The sequence below is a fragment of the Phasianus colchicus genome, chromosome 15 (genome assembly GCF_987193195.1).
Source record: "Phasianus colchicus chromosome 15, bPhaCol1.hap1.1, whole genome shotgun sequence".
NCBI lineage: Eukaryota > Metazoa > Chordata > Aves > Galliformes > Phasianidae > Phasianus > Phasianus colchicus.
Genome location: NC_143450.1, coordinates 7,962,544 through 7,988,264, shown reverse-complemented (window position 1 = coordinate 7,988,264; position 25,721 = coordinate 7,962,544). Strand labels below are relative to the sequence as shown.

The 25,721-nt window shown below is 35.3% G+C and overlaps 1 protein-coding gene across 5 annotated transcripts in view; it reads right to left on the bottom strand.

Moving 5' to 3' along the window:
- Positions 1-3,461: 3,461 nt before the first annotated feature.
- Positions 3,462-25,721, bottom strand: part of GABRB2 (gamma-aminobutyric acid type A receptor subunit beta2) — a 137,802-nt gene continuing 115,542 nt past the window's right edge. For 3 of the 5 annotated variants that reach the window (XM_090150875.1, XM_090150874.1, XM_090150873.1), the window contains 5 exons: positions 23,319-23,456; positions 22,037-22,189; positions 20,875-21,119; positions 9,201-9,251; positions 3,462-5,720 (listed from right to left, as the gene is read on the bottom strand). In XM_090150875.1, the coding sequence (XP_090007001.1) occupies positions 5,373-5,720; positions 9,201-9,251; positions 20,875-21,119; positions 22,037-22,189; positions 23,319-23,456 (935 nt within the window). In that variant the 3' untranslated portion in view covers positions 3,462-5,372. The remainder of the gene's footprint in view (positions 5,721-9,200; positions 9,252-20,874; positions 21,120-22,036; positions 22,190-23,318; positions 23,457-25,721) is intronic. The other 2 variants (XM_090150877.1, XM_090150876.1) reach the window with 2 other exon arrangements.

The window sequence follows — 25,721 nt, the reverse complement described above, 5'->3', positions numbered from 1 at the left end:
TTAATCATGTTTCAGATGTTCTTTTTGTCTTCAACTGAAAGTAACAGGACAGACCATGAACAATACAGCCTGGTGAATATTTGTCAAATGACTGTTAACAGTGAAAACATACAAAACATTATCAAATTGGAATAGATGACCTTATGTCTGAAAAAACATTAAAAAAATACAACCCTTAGTATGAAAGTATAGGTGAGACTTTTCATCTTTTAATTTTCTTTTTCTTTTTTTTTTTTTTTTGTCAAAGCACTTACAAAGAAAATAGTTTTATACTTACGAAATGTCCGCGTTGCATATTCTTGTAGAGGTGATCTATTTCAATTTAATATTAATGGATATTTAAATTATTACTATTTTTACAAAGTAGAATAGGGCAGTATTTTTGATCAACAATCCACTTGCTTCTTAAAAATTTAGACAAAATTCCTAGTGCATTTTATTAAGCTTTACCTTTGGTGTTAAGCAGTGACTTACGAGATTTTCTTTAAACAATTTCTGGAGTGAAGATTCTTTGGCTTTGGGGGACTATGCTATCTAATGACAGTCAAATATATATTTTTTTTCTAAAGAAAAACTGTAAATCTACTATTAGATACCATAAGGGATACAAATTGCAGAAAGAGATGCAGTATGCAGACTTTCTGTAATGAGATCACCAGCAGCTGAATTCTCACCTACCCTGGATTCCTTCACATCGCCACTCGCAGGAGCAACATAAAGGTACCTTACTGTATGTGAAAATCAGGCCCTATTTGTTTATGCTGAGTACTGAGTGCCAAACTACAATCTTCCACTGCTTGAACGGTTTAACCATACAAAAGAACCGATTGTGCTAGCAGTAATACAGCTGAAATGCTTATTTTGCACCTCAGTACTTTCTGTATTTTTTTTTAAATATCTGGTATCCAAATCTGTTTATGCAAAAGGGTGTTTAAATTACTCTGCTAGAGCACTGCAATTATTGTACTTAGTAAAAAAAAGTCACTAAACAATTACTGTATCTATTGACTGCTCATTTACAGCTTATTTAATTATTTACATAATTTTAGGACACATTAACCTAAACCATAGAATTAGCTTTTTGCCTTACCATAAAGTACAAATTAGAAGTTAAAAATGTTTAAGAAATCTGATAATATTTACACACGCTCAGCTTAAGTTATGATTGCTCACATTGTATGTTCTATGTACACATAGCAAAATGTTATGATCACTACCGATATAGTATTGTACCCTGGCCATCCCACTCTAGATTATTTTCTAGAAATAGTTAATAATTTTGCCTTTTTGCCTTGGTTCCCTTAGAACTGTTGTTTTTGAAAACTTACTAGTGGACAATGCTGTTATAAAAAGAGAGAGAAGAAATAGGCAAGCAATGTGAGGACTAGTCTAATTTCAGATGCTAGGAGGTACAGTACTACCATCATGTCAAATGGTGCAATGTTCCATACGAATTATATGCATTGATCTGCTGATATAGAAATGCCCAGTTACCCTGTATAGTAAGTTGTTTTTTTAAATACATTAATCTTTTTTTCTCAAAAATATAATCATACACTGGTTGATGGTAGAAACAAAAGTATTATTAGCTTATTCCTTTAACACACCAACATATGAATGTCTGTGCATATGTACACAGCATGTGTATATATACACACATATGTCCATACAGACACGTGTCCATATGCACATATAGTTGGATAATGTTGAACATTTGTTCACTTATGTTCTGTGTTAATTATAGAATTGTAACACAGACTAATAATTATAATGAAAAATAATCAAACCTTAATTTTAATGCATATTTTGTCTGAAATAAGGATTTGCTCCGCAGGTGCAAGACCACCACTCACTTTCTCTATGCATTGTGCTTTTTTACCTTACAGATTTTATATCCTTGTATTAGAATGTAAAAACTCTGTGAAGAACTCTGTGACATACTGTTATCTGCTTTCCTCCCCAGGAGCAAGAAAAGAAATGTTCACAATGGCATTGCTTGAGTCTTTCTTCCCAGTCATTAAATTGCAATAGGATAGAAACATAACATTCCTTATGCAAACATGGAAATATGTTGCATGGATTTTCAGTTCTGAAAATGTGTATCATACTTACTAGCAGTCATATACAGTAGATATTTACAGATAGATCTCAAAGATTTCATTAAAACTGTGCCATGTTATAGTCATAATTTGCCAATGCATTTCAATAAGATGAAAAACACCTTAATTGCTGGCTATCATGTCTAGAACAATAAAATGGTAACTATAATTGCATTACAAGATTCATCTAAAATTAAATTTTATATTTTGCTTATTGAAACAATCAATAATCAACAGAATTAGTAGGATCTAGAATATTTTCTGTCAGTTCTAAAGTAAAAGCAAATTTATTCTAGTTTACCTGGAGGGTAGCACACACATTAGTTAGTACCCATGCCTCATGTATATTGGCATAATTTCTCACTTTCACTCAAGTATCTCAGAAAGAGTAAGTGCTCACCATGGGCTCTTGAGTTCTACCCTTCCCTTGACAGTGCCTTGCCAGTCTTTCTTACCCGCATCTTTTTGTATCACAGTGTTTAGCCTTAAGTACAAAATGATAACCATTTAATTTCTGGAAGAAACCTTCCCTTTCACTTATTATATCTACCAGAAGGACATTGTAAAAGCAAAAGATCTCCTTCCTCCCAGGTAATACATCTTTTCTAGTGACACCTGAGCAAAAACCAAACATTTTCTTTCACACTCTGAACAGTGACATCAGAGAGTATTATGGCTTATACTATAACTTCAGATAAACTAATGTGCAGTTCAAAGTTTCAGCCTCTGTGGTTTTCATAATTGCTTCATGCAGTAAATGCTGACAAACACCATATTCTTTGTTAAGTTTCATATTTGAGGCGTATCGACCACAAAGCTGTGAGCTCCCTGTGTTCACACTATGATTCTGTGAAACAAACAAACGTAAGAGCAAAACAAACCCAACCCTATACAAAGAATGGATAGCAATTTGCGAAATGAAAGAAAAACTTTTACAGTAGAATACTATAAGACGGCTTTTATTTATGATAACGGGTATCATTGTTAATGAACAGACTTAGAAGAGAAATTCTGCATTTAGATGTGGCACTTCTGAAGTTTTCTGCGAATTGGGAAAAATTGCAGCACGATTCATACTTGAAATTCCATACTCATCTGCAAAGCTTATTGCACTGTGCATGAAATGCAGCCTCAAAACAGTAATCTCTCATTTGAAAAATGAATACATGTGTTATGCTGAAAACAAAGTCAAAAAGCCTCCTATCCTATGTTTCCCACAACTGTTTTCCTCCTATCTGTTAAAGGGGATAGGAAAGCACAGTAACTTTTTGGAAAATTACTCTTTTAAAGCAAGAACAAAATTTTCAAATAAAATATTTTATGAAAAATATTCTTATATGCTATTTTAAAGTACTGCCAAAGTTATATGGGGAAAAAAGTATCTACATATGAAAACATTTTTCCTATGATATCTGGAAGGTACTGAAATTTGAGTTCATTTCAGAAATTTGTACACGTGAGAGGTAGCATAGATACAGTAGCATGTGGCTTTTGCTTCATGAAATATTTTCTTTTAAACAAGATTGGGAATTTAATTTTATAGAAGCCATCAGAAATTTATACTTTTTATGCAGTTCCTGAAAAGTTTTAGTTTTTCATTACAGAAAACTTTTCCACAGTGGTCTAAATGGGAAAATCTACTTTGCCTAAAATCTACCTCGCCTAAAAAAATTAAAGCTATATGGAATGAAAAAATAAGTAAATAAATAATTAAAAAAAAAAAAAAAATTGAACAATTTTCCAAAAGCAAAATTGAATTTTTGTACTTTTTCCAATGGAAAACACCTTAGAAGAGACTTCCAAGAGTGTGGCGAGGCACTGGAATGAGCTGCCCAGAGAAGCTGTGGATGCTCTATCCTTGGACATGTTCAGGACCAGGTTAGATGAGTCCCCAGGCAATCTGATTTCATGGGTCACAACCCTGCCCCAAAGCAGGCAGTTAGAACTAGATGGTCTTTTCCAACCCAAACCATTCTATGATGCTATAGTGTAAGCTACCAATTTATTCCCTTTAAAATAGTCCACTAAGCAAAACAAAACAAAAATTGAAATGGTATTGCCTAATCCAGACTGAGAAAAAACTCGTCAGCATTGTTGTACTGAAATACAAATGCTCAGTTCTTTGCTTTAAAAAGAGGAATGATACCTTCAATCAATCTGGATGTTTGGCGTTAAGCATAATGACAGTGGTAAGCATAACACTAGAAAGATAACAAATTGTAAAAAAAATCACACAAATCTACATGAATATTTCAGACTAAGGTATGTGCTATGGCTGACAACATTCATTTGCACAGTATGCGTTTATATATATATGTATATATACTTTTACAAATATGTAGCCTTCACTTTCCCTGGTGCTTTATTTTTAATTGTTCTCTACCTTTCAGTAGAACGGCAGAGCACCATTGGTTTCCTTCAACCACCAAGAGAACTACTAATTGGCCAACCAACTTTTGGCACATTGGACAAACAATTCCCCTTCCCCCACACAAAAAAACAGCACGTCTACCCACTCAGGACATGATTGTTTAACTTGTCTTATACCATTGCTACATTCCTCTACTCATCACAGCTACAGTCATAGGGACTGTGAGCATATGCTATCTCTTAAAAACCCAAACAAAACTAGTGCTTTTTGCTTCAGTATCTGTGCAAACACCCAACCCAAATATTATCAGTCAAAGGTTTAGCTCTTTCAATAAATAACAGGAAATACCTGAATGCGGTTGGGAAACCTCTGACCATCATCATCTTGGAAAGATGATAGGCACTATTTGTTTTCAAGTTTACACCTTTAAAAGGTAAAGTGTGTGTTTCATAAGCATGATAATACCTTAGTACACTAATATGTGTACATGCATGTCTTGGATACGCAGTTTCAGGGAATTAGTGGTTTATACTGCTGTTGAAACAAAAATTCTTTTCTCAAATGCCTCTCTAATTTGTGTCACTACACTCACATGAGCATTAAAAAAAAAAGAAGCTGTGAGAGACAGCGAGACAGAGATGATTGTCAGAATCTAATTTGCCTTCACATTTGAAATACACTTATATTTTCATAAAGGGGATATGTCCATACTGCAAATTTACATATTTATGATTTAGCAGAAACAACCAAAATGTTACAGAAACAAACCATAGAGTGGGCCAGCAACTAAGGTGTTTTAAAATAACTTTTTGTCCTGAATAGAATTTTTCTAAGTCCCACTTTTGGCTGTACAACTGATTTGAAGAGAAATCCAGTTCTTGCTTCCTGTGTGGCTTTGTTTCTTAGTTCACATAGTAAAGCCAATAGACAATATTGAAGAAGGAAAAAACAACAGGGAAGAATATGCGCGACCATCTATCTATGGCATTTACATCAGTCAAGTCAGGGATAGTAATTTTCAGTTGAGATGCACGTCTCCGTAGCCTACTTTTCTTCTGTGCCACATGCCTCTCCAGGGCATTGCGACCAAAGCTGTGTCTGGGTAAGCCAGCTTTCCGGTATTGGATGCTTGAAGTGTCATAGGCCAGCATCGTGCTCCTAGGGTCCCCAAGCCCCATCACAGCCTCAGAGGCAGCCATCTCATTTTTAATTTCAAGAGTGCTCAACAAAATGTTTTCATGCGGGTCCATCTGTAAGAAACAAGAAGGCAGATTTAACAAAGTAAGAAAGGAAGCCCAGTCAGTTGCAAACTGAAGCCATGCTGATAAAGGCTAGATCCAAAACTACCGATTCTTTGGATGCCAGCCTATCTGAAAGGCTTTAAGCAAAGCTGTGACTAATCATTGTTGTTTATCTATAAACTCAAGGAGCAGTAAGGCTGAAAATGCATAACAGAATAAATGGTGCCTCCCTAGATAGCATGTTTAGTGAATAGAAACAATAGTTGGAAATGGTGTATATTATCAGCTTCTGAATGTGGAATTCTGCTATTGGTTATGATATCTGGAGCTATTATTGTGCTTTTCGGGGATTCTGGAAGGAAATCAAATGGAAAAGGCTCTGCTTTTTACTTTGGTTTGTTCAGTTTCTCTCTAAATGAAAGCTTCTGACAAAAGCTTTGTGCATTCACAAAGTCCCTCTGCCTCAATATAAAGAACTCCTGAGCAATTCATGGGAGAATAGCCAGCCCCCATATTCCAAACAGGACTGTTGGTTGCTTGGGAAAGATGCTGACATAGTATAATCATACCTATGCGGAATCCCTATTCCCCAGTGCTAATGTGCTACAGAAGTGCAGCGTGCATGCTCTGGAGACCAAAACATTGGAAGCCTACAATTTCGAGCAAGGAAAAATATAGACATATAATGTTCAGACTGTAATCACATCAAATGTACTTCAAACAGCTGTTTCAATGGGTAGCTTTGATTACTATATATATTTTTAAGGCAGTTCAGAGAGAAGAAAATAATGCAGACTTGTAAATAAAACTTAGAAAGTTAAGAGGACTTCAAAGATGAACTAAATTCTATTCCTTCCTAAGCAGTCTAGAATTAGATCTAAAGTATGATTGGAGAACTTCAAATTAATCCATTTAGTTATCTTGGAAATTCTAATTCACCTCAGCTTCTCTTCTATGTATATATTTTAAATTTTGTGAGAATAGAATCATAGAATCATAGAGCATAACAGAATGTTTTGAAAAGCAATAAAGGGCAATTAGCATCTAAATAACTACAAAGACTTGAATTATGTCAGTGCAGATACATTCAGCATCTAATATGAAATGGAACTGTCCCTGAGCTCCTTTAAGAATAAAGGATCTACATTAACCATTTATTGTGTATTCAATATATACGATTATTACTAAAAGTGCATAAATGGTGACTTTTGTGGATTTCTATCCAATAACATGGCATTAATCTCTTCTGTAATATTTCACATGGCATGATGAGTTGAAAACATTAACTTTTTAAGAGGATCTATTGCACACCATTACGGATTGGGAATACAGGAACTCATAAAAGCACATTGGACCTACTGAAACACTGCCATTTGAGTGATTACATCTGCTCAAGTGATGCATTCTGAATTGCCATCATTAAGATGCCAGATTTCCCCCCCACACACACTTTTTTCTCAATATGCAAGTTTGCACACCTCTAAATTTCTTTCAATTTTAATTTTAGATCAAATGTAGTGATTCACTGTGAGACAGCCAACATCACCTATTTTTGTTTGCTTCCAATTAAAACCATATAAAATCTTTGAAATCTCAAGCTTGCTGGGGAAATAAACTTTTTTTTGAGAAACTCTATGAAAATTGAAAAGTTAGGCTGAAACTCAAGACAAACTCCTTTAAGGACTTTGCAGCACAATTTTAAACATGGTGAGGAAAAACTGCATTCTAGCCAGGAAAGACATCAAATCAATTTTCATCTGCATTAAGTTAAAAAAATGTGTTATGTTACTATAGTACAAATAAAATGAAGCAAATGGAAAAGTCATCAAATAGATATCTAAAACTTCTCAAGAGAGCTTGCGGTTGTTATTTATTTATTTTTGTACTGAGTGCAGTTACTTAGAAAATTCTGAAGAGATTTCTGGGGTAAATCAATATTGGCTGTCATTTTTGTCATAAGATCTCAAAAAAATAAGACTTCCAGTATCCCAAACTTAAGAATGTTCAAAAGAAAGCAGTTAAATTATCTTACAAGAGGAGTGCAAAGCCATTTAGGAACTACATTGTCCATATGGTTTCACATTTTCATAATAAGAGAAGAGAAATTTTAGTCCCAATAACACAAGGGGAAATTTGACATAATATCTAGTGCAGTGGTTTCAACTGAAAGCCTAGAGATTGGGTTATATACATCTCAGTGTTGTGCACTGTAAGATACTGTGTTTGGAAAAACTTTGGCATCAGCGTATTTGCTCACATCTTAAATGTTCTTGGGCTGAATCTATTCTAAACATTTTATTCTTTTGATCCATAATATCAGAAATTCGAGTGCTCTTTACACACTCATACTGTTTCTGTGTAACACAAGAAAAGTTCAGTCTGACAGAGTTTGATATAGACATGTTTTAGTGTACCGGTTGTATCATTCCTTCAGTTGACTTTTTAGTTTGATTCATTTGACATTGGATTTTACATTAAAATCACTGAAGTAAGAAATGTACTGAATATATGTTCCTAACAGAGAAAATTGCTGCAGCTATCTAGTAATTTTGGCAGCAGTTAGTACTACTAGTGATGCTGGGCAGAAAGAACATTCAGCAATATTCTAAGACTATCTTCTAGGGCAAAGTGTCTTTTGCACATATCACATTAATATAAGAGTTGGAACAAAGCATTCCTCAATATTTCAAGATTTTTTCATGAGAAATAATTCAAAATGCAGCAAAAATTAGGGATGGGCGAACCATCAAGTGTTAGAACAGCTGCGTAAACACCGCAAACTTCAGGTGCTTCTCTAGCCCTAATCTGACCTTTCTGAACCTAAAACAGTAGATCGAGAGCTACAAGAATTGCATTTTTCATGGTATTTTGAATTCCCAATCAGAAGAACTCCCATTTCCAATCCAGAAGTACAAGTGAGTGTGAAAATAAAAGAAACAATACCAATAACAAGAAAAATTAACCTAAATTCTCAACCTCTGACAACAGGTTCCTTGTCAGATTAGAGAGCTGGGAGTGTTGCTTGCACCAAGCAGGTTCGCCCAACTCTAAATAAAACATGCTTTTGTGACTAACAGAAGCTTGAGATAGAATGGTAATGGCTTACATTTATAGTACACAGCACCGCCCATTCTAAAGGATCCCAAAGCGCTTTACAAGCATTAGAAAGAAGAACCACTTCACTTCCCAGTGAAGCGCAATCACCTCTGAGGTAAAAGGTTGGGTCTGACAGTGCAGAATCATACACTACATTTTAGTTGAGGAAATGGAGAATGCCATAGCCAATTGAAACTATGGGGTGGGTGAGTGGTGGTGGGGAATGTTAGGTAAACAGAACAGTTACAAAAATTGATATTTGGCCACATGCTTGGTGTTGAGATGACCACTCTATAAAAAAAAGTGCCATGGGATCTTTAATGACCATTAAGTGGTAAGGACCTGAATCTTAAGTCTCTGAGGATAAAAACATTAGAAAACAATGAAAGATACCTTTGTTGAAAACATTTCTGGACAATGATATGTGCCAATTATTCTTCTGTCCTGTAAGTTAATAAAATCAAGACCAGTTTCCTTAGAGATAAGGCAGCTATTATCTTTCATTTAAAATTAAAGCACTCTAGGGTATTAATAGGACAACTAATTAAAAGATACAGGGACCTCTAAGCCAACAATTATTATAAGTACATTCTGGCTTCAGAGGTGCTATTACTGCCTTGCCCTGCTACTCAAGGTAACATAACTTTGCGATGTAAATGTACTTTTTCCAACTGGTCAGTGTGACCAAGGAAGATATGATGATATGAAAATAATTGTTAAAATTATTCTGGGGGAAAAGTAAGTGTAAAAAGTGATTTCAAAAGGAGGTGGAAGAAGGTTAGAAAGATCTCCTGGTGCTGAAAGATTGTTCAACCATAGAATTGGACTCTTTATGGTGAACAGGAGAGTTCAAAATTAAAGGACAAATTCCCAAGGGCAAGGAAGAAAGGGAAGATGCAAAGATGAAGAAAAAGCAGAAGCAAGGGCTATGGAGATAAAAAGAAAAAAAGGTGAACACAGAAGTGGAGAAGAAATGACCAAAGCTCAGCAACCATGCAAGAGGATGTGTTTTTGTTTAAAAAATAAAAGTAAAAATAATCTTAAAGTTGGATGGAAAAATATATGATATAAATGATATTCAATTATAGGTTCAGGTCAACCAGTGGAAAAGTTGATTCCAGAACCTTGGAAGTGGCCATGAACATTTTTATGGCCTCATAGGGAATACAGAGGAAAATGTAGAAATGTTACCATTATGTATTATTTTTGCTATCTAGAAACTCCAAAATGATGGCTATCTTGAGGAATTCCTCTTATGCTAATATATCAGCAACTATAAAATACAAGGAAATTGCAACTCGCAATTATACATGCAGATAAACAGATGTACATTAGGAATCCTCCAAGTATGATCACATTTCTGAGACCATTAGCATATAGTAAACCAGCACCTGGATGATAAAATTGTGTTGATATGCCAAACAGTTTACCAGTAGGAGATAAATGTGTATTGATAAATAGAGAATATATAGCATTTACTCATTTGCTTTCTCATATTCTGGTAATCAGACAGAATTTCCAAATTGAAAAACCTTCAGAATCAAAGCTATTGTAAATTCTATAGAAATATCCTTTTGCTAGGTAAAGCTGCCATTAATCAGAAGAAAATTATAAGTTGAATTAGTGAAGGAGAACAAAAGTAGCTAATCCATTATGAAACTTAACACTGAAGGTTAAGGTTCAGTATTTATAGATCCTGTGAACAAATATTCTTGAGAAATGAAAACACAAATAAGTACCCCTTTAGCACTGAAAGCCTAACAGACAAGAAAATATACAGATCTAGATATATAATTTAATTTGGCAGAGATAAAAATCTTAGTATTACACATAGGATAGCTTTCCACCTCTTGGAATCAGAGCTTTTCTTTGAAAACCACTAGCATCCCATTCCTGACTAGTCTCAATAGCTCTGACAATATTTGGTGCAAGTACAAAATGCACTGTATAGAAAATTCACTGAGGTAATGCTGACTGAACCAAGACAGCAGAAATGCCTAATAATTCAAAACATCCATATATGAAAAAATGCCCTTAAGAATGTAACAAACACTTTTCCATTGTCTGTACAAGATGTAAAACTATTGCCAGGACTGTAGTAGCTGTTTATGAAACCACACTAGCATGCATTCACTCAATTTATGTTATGCACCTAGGATATGAGTCAGGTTGTAAAGTATGCAGTTAGAGGACAGTAAAATTAGGTTGACCCATAATTTCAGGTTACTTTGGTTTCAGATAAAAAAATACAGATAAATTCTGCAAATTCAACTGTGAATTTCTTTTGGTTCTCAAACTTTAAGCCTAAAACTTTAAGCAAGAAATAAGGCCAATTAGAATTTAGGGGGAAAAAAAACTCAGTGAACATGTAAAATCTGGACACAGAGCTTTAAATAATTCTCTAATGACTTATAATTCAGTTTCTAAGCATCTAGTGTTACTCCCTAACATATGTAATCTCTTGATCATTATCATTAGTAACACATCAGTAAATTAGTTGTAAGTACTGTAGAACTCTGGAGAAATGGCTGAAAACATATGGTTCCTTTTGGCATCCATCCATTCAAGATTCTATACTTGAGATATTCCAGAATAGGAGCTCAAATAAAATGAAAGAATTATCTGTGATTTGGCATTTGGATCAAAATTGTGAAACAGAACTTGTGCAAACTACTGCACGGACTGACACATTCTGAACCAAAATCCAGCAAGACAAATAGGCAGAAGCAGGAGGAAGATAGCAAGAAATGGGAAAACAGCCTGCTGCTGTCCTGTCCTGAACTCAAAGCTCATGCTAAGATCTTGTACAACACTGCAAAAGCTTCTTTGGTTTTATTATTACTATATTTTATCTATTTATTTTTCAGTAAAGCACCTTAGCAAAAGCAAGAAAGATAAACCAAGACTACAATATGATTCTGTAGAAAAGTTTCTTCCTCTATCCCAGTTTTGGCCAAGGTAATTCATGCCAATGCAATTTTTAGTGGAAGGAACGCATTACATAAGGTCTGGATGTTGCACATATGAGTAAAGTTTATAGAGATGATATTTAAAAGTAGTTGCCATCACCCCTTTGAGAAACTTCAGGTTCAGATTTCATTCTTTTCCCCTCCCTGGGCTGCAAAACCATCATTTAGATCAATTTCTTGATTCTTTCAGATTGCATCTTAAAAATGAAACTGTTCTACAAAACAACAACAAAACCCTACTCTATAGTAAAGACAGACTTCTGAGGAAAAGATATTTTTGAAATACTGGGTGAAAAATCTTTAGGAGGTGCTTTAAATGTTCTAACGCAGCATTTTTTTTTTTTTTTTAATTATTTTTACTATTGTTGAAAAAATTGTTTCAGTCTAAGTTGATCTTACAGCCTAAACAATCACAAGAATAGGTAAAGCTTCATAATAAACACCTACAAATAGTCTATATAGATGGGCAGCAATTACAGAAGAGGAATTTGAAATGTCTTTCAGTTCATGGTACTATCATTCTGCTTATAAATATTTCTGATACGACTTCTACATTGTTTGAAATTTGTTTCCCCTAAAATAGTCATAATGCAATCTATTTGTAGAAAGAAATCAGATGATTATTTCATCATCAATTAAGTAAAAGCAGCAGGAGCTGACAAACACCCACCATCTTCACTACAGTAAGATTTTTACCACTTGCCATCCTTATATAACATAATTCAGTGATGTCAAAATTCATGAGCACAACTAGGTAACATCTCCTAGCACATAACATTTAGTATACCCATCATAAACAGTTATTTTTTTTTCTTTTTTTCTCATCATCATCCTGTATTACCATTTGCCCCTTTTATAAAGTTCTTATTTGCCTGCAATCTGAATTATTAATTATTATTATATTAATGGATAAATGGATTCTTTTTTTCCCAATCAAAAGTGCATTTAATTCAGGATTGCTGTTGGATGATAGAGTTACAGATGTATTATAAAAGGAGGCAACTTGCTTTAAACAAATGGAAAACACAAGCGCCATTCTTATGTTAATTAACCATGGCATTCAAAGGAGATTGGCTGTAGAAAGCAACCTTCATGCAGTCGACTTGACCTTTATTCAGATGTCATGTTGAATATCACTACAGATCACGGAAATGTATCACCTTCTGACTGCTTCTGCAAAGTACTGCAGGCTAAAACTGGGACTGCCTCAAATTTCACTGCTGTCATGACCCCCAGCTTCAACCACACAAGGAGAGACTGGCTGAGCACCCTGCACGTTGCTGGTTGTTTGATTTGCAGTTATTCCTTGATAATGCTAGAATCTAAAATGAGGACAAAGTCTGAGCTTCTATAGTCCATTCCCAATTTTATTGCATGCCTTTCAGTAAACCAGGTAAGGAATATCTTCTCAAGAGTCAGCCCTCATGCAGCTTTATGTGTACTTTAAGTAGAAGGAGAACTCCTTGGAGGAGAAAGAAGAATACTTTCACTGAAATCTGGACAGTGGTAGCACTAGCTCCAGTGATACACAGAAGCGAGGATGTCAGATTTTGAACTGAAATTTTCAGGGCTTCGTGTTGCCATGGCATTTTAACATCCTGTTCAGTTCAATAACTGAGTGTGCACAGTGGTGTTTTAAAATACCTCTTTCTTAAAAAAAAAATAATAATAATAAAAAAAGCTTTTACTGTATTATCTTCTTACTCTCATACACCAGAAGCACCCTATTGATTTGGGTACAAGGTATAGTTCTGTGTGATAAAACCTGATCCTTTCAGGTATCTTGTAATAGTTATTCCTGACCAGATGTGTATTTACTTGATACCTTCAGCCAGGAATGAACAAATATTGCTGTAAACTGAGAAGGCTGGAGGGATTCCCGCATTAAATCAAAGGGGAAATAAAAGCATCGGCCAAGTCTAATCTAATGAGCATTGCTCTGAAGATCTATTATCTCAGGCTTACAGCCATATTAGAGCATCTTTACACCTTAGTCCAAAAACTGAGAAGAGTTTGTAATGTACCAAACACTATCAAAAGTTGGCCTTGCAAAGGCCCATCTGTAGATATCTGTGGATTTACACCGGCTGATGCATGATTTTGTTGTTCTTAAACTATGATAATACAGTGGAGTCCTCTGAAAATGAAAAACCTGATAATAATTCAGTTATTCTGACTAAACTTGGTCAGATTTTGTTGATCAAAGAGATGCGGGGAAAATCTCAATTAGTAGCTGATGCAAATTGGAGGGGAAGGAAGTTGCCACCTTAAGTGCAGTTGAGGGCCAGGCTAAGCTTTCATTTGCTCTGCTTTTGCTAGTTCCTTTAGCAATTATGCTAATTTGGATATAAAAAACTGGGTCAGGAGAGCAATGAATAGCAAAGATACCTGTTTGTTTAAATACACAAATCCCTAAACCCCACATTCATTCTTCTAGAGAATACTTTTATTCTGATTCAAATCTATATTGTTATTCAAACCTGTTAATATTCTGTTTAAAATAATTTGAAAATCATATTTAAGTTCCATGTTTTCTACTCGGTACCCTTTTTCTGACAGAAAATGGTCATTAGTCCAATGATTTCTGTTGGCTGTGACTTGACAATGGATAACAGCAACACAGTGCAACTTTCAGGCATGCTGACCTAGAATATCTTACGTAACAAAGACTTCTGTGTAAAGCATCTTTGTTTTAAAAATACAAGCAGTATATTGTGTCATTGTGTCCACAATAAAAATATACAAATTTACCTAAATATGCAGAAGTTAATGTCAGCTGACATTTAAGACAACTGACAAAATAACTCTATGTAGGTTGCTCTGAAAGTAATGCCCTGTTTATTTTCATGGAAACTACAAGGGAAACAAAGCATAACAACACCATTTGATAGAGCAAATTCCTAGCTGCAACACATTATTTTTTCAACAGAGTCACCAGCACTAGCTGCACATTTTCACCAGAGATGAACAAGAGCCTGCATGCCACGCTCGCAAAACTCTGCACCAATGGAGGTGACCAACTGTTTCACAGCTGCTACGATGGCATTGTTGCTAGGAGCATGTTGCCTACACAGTCTATCATTCATCAGCCCAAACAGATGGAAGTCAGAAGGCACCAAATCCAGACTATACAGAGAGTGAATGTGCTCCAAGGTCTTCAAACTGGTATGAGGCCAGGCATTAACATGTTGCAAGAGAAAGGTTGTCGTCTTCTCTGGCCTGACTCTTAGAAGTTTGAGTCTTCAGCTTAGTCAGCATGGTGATGCAGTGGTCAGAGTTGATGGTCTGTCCGAGTTCTCGGAAATGCAGATGAATCAACCCTTTCCTACCGCAAAAGACAGCACACATCACTTATCTGCTGAGGGATGTATTTTGAACTTTTTCTTTGATGAGGAATTCACACATTGCCTCTCCATGGACTGCCATGTTGACTCCCGCTCACAGTGCTGATACCATGTTCTGACACCACGAACGATGTGACCCACGAAACTGTCATCTTTGGGCTCATACTCGTTCAATAAGTCCTGGCAAATTTGCACCTGTTTCCAACATGTTGAAGCTGATCTTCAACTCTGAAAACAGTTCCCTGGTTGTAATCTGTCGATTCCTGTCATTGAGCTGATTGAGATACACTTCATTTTGTGGTGCCATTTTGTGGCTGTCCAGAACTTGGCTTTCACATTGCTGTTGCCACTGCTAAAATGCACCACCTACCACCTCACTGTGCTTACATCCACTGTATGGTTTCCATAACATTCAGCAAGTGTCAGTGAATGTCAACACGTGCCATTTTTTCCACACAGAGGAAACACATCTTTGCTTCACACATACTTCCATGGCAGACACCATTTTGTTAGACTGCCCCTCTGCTGCTATCTGTAGCACAGCAACAAAAAGTAACTGATTATTTGTGGGAACGTTCAAATTCTACTGCCACCCCACTAGCATCTGTCTCTGACATCATGGGCCAACATAATAACATAGGCATTACTTTCAGAGCAGCCCTTCTATATGAACAGTTTATCTGAAGCGTTGCATAATTCACTGTCATATTTCCCTTCTTTTCCAGAGGGAAATTTCGTGTATTAACGCTCACAACAACATGATTGCAGCGTCAGAGGCAGAATTTTATTTATGTGAATTTTGCCACCATGTATTTCAGGTATATAGCCTGTACACACTTGTAGCAACTCAACCTTGCTTCAAGCTAGGTTGAAAACTTCAAAGTTTGAATTATTACTGCAATGTAAACATTGCTAAGCTGCATTCAATGATGTACTTACATTATGCAGAACTCTTCTGTGAAGCAGTGAATTGAATTACTTTGAATAAATATAATAAATTTTATATAAGAAATGCTAATTTACATTAACCACTTAACTTTTCTAAACATAGCTAACCTAACTATAAAGAAAAATATGAATATAATTTAGAAATACTCTAAACACAGCATGTGTAACACAGGTACAAATGAGGAAGATAGGACTTGAAATGGAAGGCAAGATGCAACAAATCATTACTTGATTATGCCTCTGTTAGGTTATCTATCTGGAGTAAAACAATCCAAGTCCTATAGCCTGTTTCTAGTTAACATTCTGATATCCTGGATATTTTGGAAACCAATGTCCAAAAAAAGATTCATAAGGTGTTCTACACAGAGATGAAAGCCCTTCTTTAAAAACAAGATCCCTGATGAAGCAACTGACATCAGTACTTACAACCAGTATGATCCCTCTGATTCCTGACACTCTTCCAGTGTCTGCTGCTTTGGAAGAGGATGGTATACAGCTGCTATTCCATTATAATAAACCCTTGTCAAATGTACAGCTGGCAAGACTTTAAGTGTACTTCTTTACAGTGGAAGAGGACAGAAATCAGCTTTGCATTCAGCCAAGTAGGTTTATCGTGTTTTTTACAATGATAGTTCTGGATTAAATTACTAGATAACCACAACGGAGGTTTTCTGATCTTTCCAGAATAATGGGTACACAGATTTCACTGATATCAAAAAGCATTTTCACCTTACATCTCTACAGAAGTTGATTAATGTATATAGTAGTCTGGATTAAATGGGTTGGATGAACAACAACAGACAACAAATCCAAAAGATATAACAGTAGCAGGTTAGATGGGAATTTAGTAATGCAGAAAAATATACTTGAGACACCAAGACTTGATCAAACCGTTAAGTCTAAGCAACACACAGAAGAGAAGATGCATCCAACACATAAGCGTGATCACCAAGGCTATCCAAGCCACAGTTTCAAGATGGAAACCGATAAGCTGAAATTACTGGAAACGAAAGAGAAAAATACAAAAAAAAAAAAAAGAACAAAACTTTGACTTGGATTCTTAAAGAAACTTACAGGGAATAAATCAGATTTGAGAGAGTTTACCAAGAAGCTTTTTCCTTTATCTATAATAGCAGAAATTAGATATATTAAAATGGCTGTTGTGCAGGCTGTACATTTTGATCTTGGCTAAACTAATCATATCACTGAAGATGAAATCAATCTTCAAAAAGGAAAAAACAAGAAGGGTTGTATCATACTAACTTGTATAGCAGTTTAGCAGATGGAACCCTCACTATCACCTCTGACACACTGTCATAAAATAAAACAAGACACAGGTGTTTGTACAATCACCAGAAAGAATACATCCCGCTGAGTGATATTTAGGAAGACTGATTATAATTTGGCCCTGCATTTTTAAAAACATATCTGTTCAACATCTGGAAGTACCACAGAGAATGTACCAGATTAGTGCACTGAGCTTGAAGTAGACTTGGCATGAAATGTGCCTACAAAAGATCAAAAGAATGCCAATTACTGTTGACATTTCTACCAAAACCAGAAAAGTCTACTGAAAAGAAATTGTGAATAGAATATCTCAGAATATAACAAAATAAAATACTCATGGATTACACTATGCATATTCTGCACTATATTTATTATACATATTACTCATCCTTTTATGTCCACTTACAGTGCTATGTCTTTCAGAACAGAAAAGATACATAAAGACTATAAAGAGACTGTAATACAGACTTTTGAAGAAATAAGGATGGGCTTATGAAAGAGGTGAGGAAATTATGAGAATGATAGTTTCAACAACAGAAAGATGTCTAGAGTAAGAAAAAAGCCAGTGTAAGATAAATTTACCTTCAAGCAACAGGTAACTGCCTGTTTATAGAGAGAACAATTAGTCTTGACTAAAGCAAAAGATGATGAGAGTTAGAGTAAAGGAATAAACTTCTGAATGTAGCTTGAGAAGTTTCAAGAGTGGAATGACTATACACAGAGCCATTTTATCCTGAAGTCACAGCAAAGAAAACTGAACGTGTGCAATATGATTTAATGAGTCTCTGATAGCAGGTATGCTGGTATTTGAGTCTGAGTTTTCTTTGATTTTATTTCCTCCATTATTTGAGTTTCAGAATGCAAGCGGTAAATCAAGATCTATGCTTAACCATAGAATCATAAAACAACTTGTGTTGGAAGGACCTCAATGATGTCCCAGCTGCAATCCCTCCCTACCTCAGGCAGGGCTGGCAACCAATAAATCAGGTACTAGACCAGGCTGCCCAGCACCCCATCCGACCTGGCCTTGAACACTACCAGGGATGGCGCGTTCACAGCCCCTATGGGCAGCCTGTATAGATTTGCTGTTGTATAATGTATACACAGAGATGCTGCATTGCATGTTCCAACAACTATTCATCTCTTGTTTTTACAAAGTCTATGGTGAAGGTAGTAACAGAGCTGTATAAAAGTTTTCCTTCTATTTGAAGGTTTCTTACTGTTTTCTCACATTGTCCCTGAAGCCACAACCACTATTTCATAATATTCCATCTACTGATACATGAAGAATCTAGTAATATCACAAAAGAATACTCAAACTTCATAAAATTAGTCCTTTGATGTTGCATCCTAATTAGATACGGAGCGTTCATTTGCTTCTATTCCTAAATACTTGAGTTTTCATGGAAACTTCCATCTGAACAAATTTCTACAGTTAAGACAGTTCCTGTGCACAAAAATTATTATACAATATCTGGTCCCCTTTCAGAAAGAAGATATTCAGATCCATTAAATATAAATCTTTTTATTGCTGATGGTCAAAAAAGAGCAACTATCAGCTCCTCTCCTCCTCCCCAAAACAGTCTATGTTCAGTAGGACAAATTTCTACTCCTTTCTCCTCTCCTATTTAATCTATTACTTAAAGGATTGCAAAATTGATTAGCAGATCAGTGTTACCTGCATGCTAAAGTAAAACTGCCACAGATTATGAACCATAATGGCCTGGTAAATTAACCCAAAGGCTCAATTTCGATAATACAACTAGTATGAAGTTTTTCCCAGTATATTCCCTATTAACTTTGTAGAACTCCTGCAGTGGACATCCAAATTATTTTACCCAGCTTAGTGGATTGGATTAGTACTAGTTAGTGTCTTCCAATCCTAGTTTGTGATAAGTAACTTGCCAATAGACTTTGGTATTCTCTTATATCACATGAATAAGTATGAAGAGACTATCACGAAAAAAAACCACTACAAAAACTGCATAAAAACACACTTCAGCTAGGGGCTCTGTGACATGCTGGCACATATGAACCTTAAATTTCCATATACATTAGAGGAAAGGTCTAGGTAATACAGATCTACTCTTACAAAATTACCTACTGGGTTTTCTTAGTTATTAGTTTTGATTGTTTAAAGGGAAACTGATCGCTAAAAATTACATTTGAAAAATGAAATAATTATTATTTGTAATAGGAATGATTACTTATAAAATGAAATAATAATGAAAGAAAAAGACTACTTGGGGTTTAAAACACTCTTCAAAAACATTGTAATGTTAAAATAAGAATGAATTATTTATGGTATTAGACCATCAAAATTAATCTAATCATTACGCATGTCTTAATTCATTAAAATATTTATTCCAAATTAAAAGAAAAATTATTGAACAGGTGAGATCTCACACATGAAAATATAATCTTTTCTCTTAAAGGCAATGAAATTATATACACTAAAAAAACTATAGCTGTTTTACATTATCAGCATGTGTTTTGTACTTTCATCCTCTGTCCACGGACATGTTATGACAGTGCAGAAATTCTGAACAAACATGAGAAATTCCGTCACCAAAGCTGTATGAAACTTATGTTTCCACTTACAAATAATCATTTTCTGATTTAGATTATTATTTTTTTTTTAATTCTTATTTTGTTTATTTTTCTTTGGAGTATAATGTTGAACAAAGAACACAAAGTTCTCCAATTAAAAAAAAAAATGAAGAGGGAGAATTTATCTTTAATTAACTTTCTAATTTTGCCTGTGTGTGAAAGTTTATACATTTCACACTGAGTACATTTTAGCATTCAACCCAGATCTGCCACAGTGTGAAACTCATCCAAAATTGCCACAGTGAAAAATGACAAGTGCTTTATGGTAAGTGCTTCATTTTCATTAAGTATAATGGACACGTTTTCTAAAAGTGTGCATCTTGGCAAATGTCTTTTCTGCCTCAATTCCCCCTCCCCAGGGGACCATTTTCAGATTCAGAATTAAGTGCACAGCAAGTTGATACTTTATTTCTGAGCAGTTTCTCATTTAGTCAACAACATTCTGCGCCACTTTATTTTGAAAATATGCAAACTTTCCAAGCTTTAAGCACTTCTGTAGAAAATATTTCTTATCCAGGTCATTTGAAAGATTTATTCAAGTAGGTTAAATTTAAGTTTTATTTCTCACGTTCCATACAGCTCTTACTAGAATATTAGCTATAGCCATCATTTTGGTTTTGTTCCTTTGCAAACAGATCAGAAATATTTAACTGTACATTCCACTGAGAAAACATCTCACAGTAAAACATATCTGAGAACATGCTTTAGGAAACAAACATTCAGTTTTCCAGACTAGAGGGCAGTATTCAATGCTGAAGTGGCTAAGTTCGTGACCCTGCAGAAAGCTAAGGTCATAATAACCCCACTTTGCTTTCTAGCAGAAATTACATTTAAAAGCTCTATCTGGCAGAAGTGCAAGCCTACTTTAGTCATGGGGCAATGCTAAAACATATATCTATTTAAATTTACCTTATTGACATCCATTCGCAACTTCTCGTTGTTGGCACTGGCAGCTTTTTCTGCTGCTTTCTTTTGACGCTGAGGTCCCCTGCCAAAGAAGATGTAGTTGACCAAAGCATACTCTAGCAGAGCCATGAAAACGAAGACAAAACATCCCATAAGATACATGTCAATGGCTTTCACATATGGAATTTTGGGAAGAGTCTCTCGAAGATGAGTGTTAATTGTTGTCATGGTGAGGACAGTTGTGATTCCTGAAAAAAAAAAAAAGAAAGAAAAAAATTAGAAGTCTGCTGACTGAACTTATTTTAAATGTTCCAGCATTGTAGCTCAGAATAATCAACTGCTAGTGCTAGAAAGAATTCTAGGGTTTTTTTTGGTTTTTTTTTTTTTCCTCGTAGAAAAACAATCAGAAAACCTTGGTCTTCCTTAGTCTTAAATTTTTTTGTACAGCAAAGAAAATTACTGGTAGCAAACAGTAGTTGGACTGTACAAGTATGCTTTTAACCAGCTGAACCATAACGTACTGGAGCAGCCTCAGTTACAAATCACCAGCCTAGGGTCAGTGTATCTTGCTTTCCTCCAGCATTTTCAATGCTGTCTGTAGACTACAATTCTTACCATAAAATACTACACAAAAAGGCCTGGCAAAACTCAGACAGCATTCCATAATGTTAAAATGACAAATTCTCAATTGTCCTTTACAGCAATTTACTTATCTGTAGCAGAACAAAATTGGAAAGAATTGATCTGATTTATACAAAATTTGGCAATAGATATTCATTATCTCTACAACCCAAGTAAAACTTTATTTAATTTATACTCAAAAGAAAAAGCAATTTATACTCTACAATACAGAGCTCCGAACTGCCATGAGCAAAAGCAAACTGAATGCATTCTCTTAAAAGAAGAACAAGCAGTAAAACAACAACAGAGAACACAGACAATTAGGCTAATTCTGGTTACAATGATTATACAGTTAGCTAATCTAGACATGAAATCACTTCAATTTATATTTAAATTGGGATGACTTAAACACTGATTCAAATAATACAAAGTTTGCAAGCCAGATCTAACAGATTTGTTTTTCCAACCATGCACTATCCCCCATGCCAGAAGCAAGAAAAACACTTCAACTAATGCACACTACGAGAGGTGTAAAAATGCCTACCTAAAGCAACTCTCGCAGCTGAAGCATCATAATTAATCCAGAAGGAAACCCAGGACAGAATAGTGATCAGAATAGAAGGCATGTAGGTCTGCAGAATGAAGTAACCAATGTTTCTCTTAAGTTTAAAGCTGAGAGACAGCCTTGGGTAGGCACCTAAAAGAGAATATTTGGTATGGCCATAATTTACTCATATAAAGCCCGAAAACATTTTCCTGTCATTTTGGTTTTATTGCTTCCTGCAGCAAAGACTACACAGAGAGCCAAAAGACCCTGAATAATCAGCTGTGAGGTTTCTAGCAAGAATTGAGATTAACTAATCTTTTACTTCAAGGGTACAAGGAAGCTACTGGGTTCATTTCTGCTGGTAATCATAATATTCAAAAATCAACAGCCAAAACACATTTCACAGCATCAAAATATAACAGTTTTTCTTTGCTGACAAGCTGCAGTATGCTTCCTTCAGTGTAACCTTTATTCTAACCTTCTCTCCAGGCATCGCAACGCTTCCCCTTTGTCACCACAGCAGAAAAATTGTGGTGTGTGAAGCGCTCATTGAAATGGGTTCCTGGAGATCATCATGTATTCAAGTCCCATTTCCGCTTTGCTTTTGAAGAATCTGGAATACACAGTGCCTCTATATTCTCTCCCAAGATGATTTCTGTTTATCCCTAAAAAATGATTAAGTGTTCTTTTGTTTGTCTGTTTTGCTTTTTTTTTTTTCCTTCTTTTTTTTTTCTTCCCTTCCTAATCTAATATCTATCAGCTTTCTTGAGTAGGCAGAGAACACCAAATAGAAATAATTCAACTCATTTGAATGACTTAATGTCATTTCAATTTGTTATACAGCACCTTTTCAGCCTTCAGAAAGTTTTATGTTTGCTAGCATAGTATAAACTACAGATCTTGTGGAAGGACGATATGAAGGGTTTTATGGTGAAGACAAAATAATTAGCCTAAAGCATCTGGAAATAGAGAGAAAAGTTCCTACAAGCTGAGCTATTTCTTGTTGGGAGTTAAGGTGCTGAGGTGCGTGTGTCTTGGTCAGTTTTACAGAAAACCAGAAAATCTGACTGAATCTTAACATAACAGCCTGTTGAATTCTTTTCATAGATTAATGAGGAACACATTGTGAAGCTGTAATAAAATTCGCTTGATTTAAAATTTAGTTGCTGCTCTAATTTACTTCTGTATCTAAAATTTTCAGATCCTGAACTCCACACTGAGAATTAGACTATTTTTAGTGTTCCCAGTTAATTCCCCTTTTAGTTTCCCATCCACAAACCTGTAGAGAAAACAACGTTCTTGGTGATAAGCTTGTAGTCTACAATGGAGAACTGTGGCAGTTCAATCTTTGTGACTCCTGTGACTGCATTATCACCACCACGCCAGTAAAATTCAATGTCGTCTGTCGTATAGCCATCTATAAAACAGGAGCAAAGTGTTAAAATACACATCAAGTCTCATGTAATGGAGAACGGTCTCCATTTTCATTCAGAAAATATGTCAAATATATTTCTGAAACTAAAATATTAATGATAGAACAGATACATATGCAGAGACAGGCACAGGTAATTCTAAGTTTCATTTTGTTGTGGTTGAACCCAGCAGGCAGCTAAGCACCACACAGCTGTTAGCTCACTCCCTTCAAAACAGGACTCACGGGTTGAGATAAAAGCTATTTACTAAGACAGAAAAGGAAAACAGAAGCAAAAATGTGATGATAATTCTCTTTCTAAATAGATATACGTACACCTGTAATGCAAATGATCATCATCTGCCAAGTAATGGCCAGTCAACCCTCAAACAGTGGTCAAGAGAGAAACTCAGCGCAGAGTAGCTCATGATATTTGCTGTGTACACAATGCAGTTTACAGCTTCACTGGTTGTATTTCGATGGCTTTAAACTGGAAGAGGGCAGATTTAGATTAGGTATTAGAAAGAAATTATTAACTGTGATGGTGGTGAGACACTGGAACAGGTTGTCCAGAGAGGCTGTGGATGTCCCCACTCCGGAGGTGCTCAAGGCCAGGCTGGATGGAGCTGTGAGCAACCTGGTCTAGAGGGAGGCATCCCTGCCTATAGCAGGGGGGTTGGAACCAGATGATCTTAAAGGTCCCTTTCAACCCAAACCATTCTATCAGTCAATAATTTTTTTTGGCTGATGCTGAACTGTTGTTCAAATCCATTTAGATTTACTTGTAAAACAAGGTTATTCTTTTTTCCCAAGGAGGCTTAAATACATTTGAAGAAAGCCACAATTAGTGTGGCACTCAGAAGACACAACAATAATAGATTCAGAAGCTATTGCTCTTCATGGCAAAAAAACCAAATAATAACAACAACAAACACCACGGAAAAAAAAGAAACAAAAAAGAAACATAAAACACTATTAGTTTTCCCAGTCATAAAGCACATGCACGAAATCTGAATCTAAGTTCTTTATACAGCAGTTGAGCTAACTTACATACTTCAGAGTTGGTAGAGTACTGATCAGTGGAGAACATAAATTCACACACACACACAAAAAAAAAAACAGAAAAAGTTTTAACCTATTAAAGGTTTTTGTTGTTGAAAATTGAAAAAAGAAAGATGAGCTCTGAACAATTAATGAGTATTTTCCTCTGCAAAAGTCAGATAAAATGATATACAGATTTGAGTTAATTTCACATTCCTATCTATAGACAAAAATCAAAATTACACTAAGCACCATTCAAGAGTATGACTTGATTTCAAGCAGTTTTGCAGATTATGCATTCTGTGATAACTCAGAATTCATAAAACTTGTACCACATAGTATTAGCTTTTGATAATCCACGCAAAATACAGGTGCACAGCAGTAGCAGAAGGCCTGCAAGTTTGAAGATGCAAACACAATATTCTGTGAAAACACTGAAACAACCATATAAATCTTTTCCAAATACAGCAAGTTTTGAAGTATTTTGGTAGTTGTATTCTTACAGAAGTTTAAAGGCAATTCCAGTTTTGTGTATGTCACTCCTTCCTTCTGTTTTTCATGGGTCTAGCAGCAAACCTAAAGCAGTCTGATGGCAGAAAACTGAAAACTGAATTCTGTAACCAGAGCTGTCTCATTCATAGGGGACAGACTTTGAACATATAATCAGCATTAAGGATTCAAGAGGCAACCCTGCTCTTCTTTCAAAATTGCTGAAATTGACAGAAAATAAACTAATGAAAACAGATTTTAAAAACTTTTTTGTGAAACACGTTTTCTAAACCTTTCCATTTACAAAAAAAATTACCTCTGATAGGCAACACCAACCAAATTAAAACAAGGACAGCATCTTCTAAATAAGATTCAACAGTGAAGGGAGAAAAAGACCTGCAATGCAAAACACGATATGCCTTTGATGTATCCAGAGCTTCTTAAGAAATGGAGCTTAAATTCACAACAACAAATAGCTTACATCAGTGGTTACTGATTTGTTGCCAGTTATACTTGCTTTTTTGCTTCACCAAGAAGAAAATAAAAACATAATTTGAACTAACAGCTTCAGATAATATCTAGTTTCCCTCATCTGTTTGGACAGCATCATAAACAAAATCATCTACATTCTTCTATACTGATTTTTTGTGAAATGAAGTATCTCATAGATGTCAATCTTTGTATTGATTGCACATTACTTGTTCAGAGTCTAAAACATGAGAGGTCTGAAAAGGAGCCAAG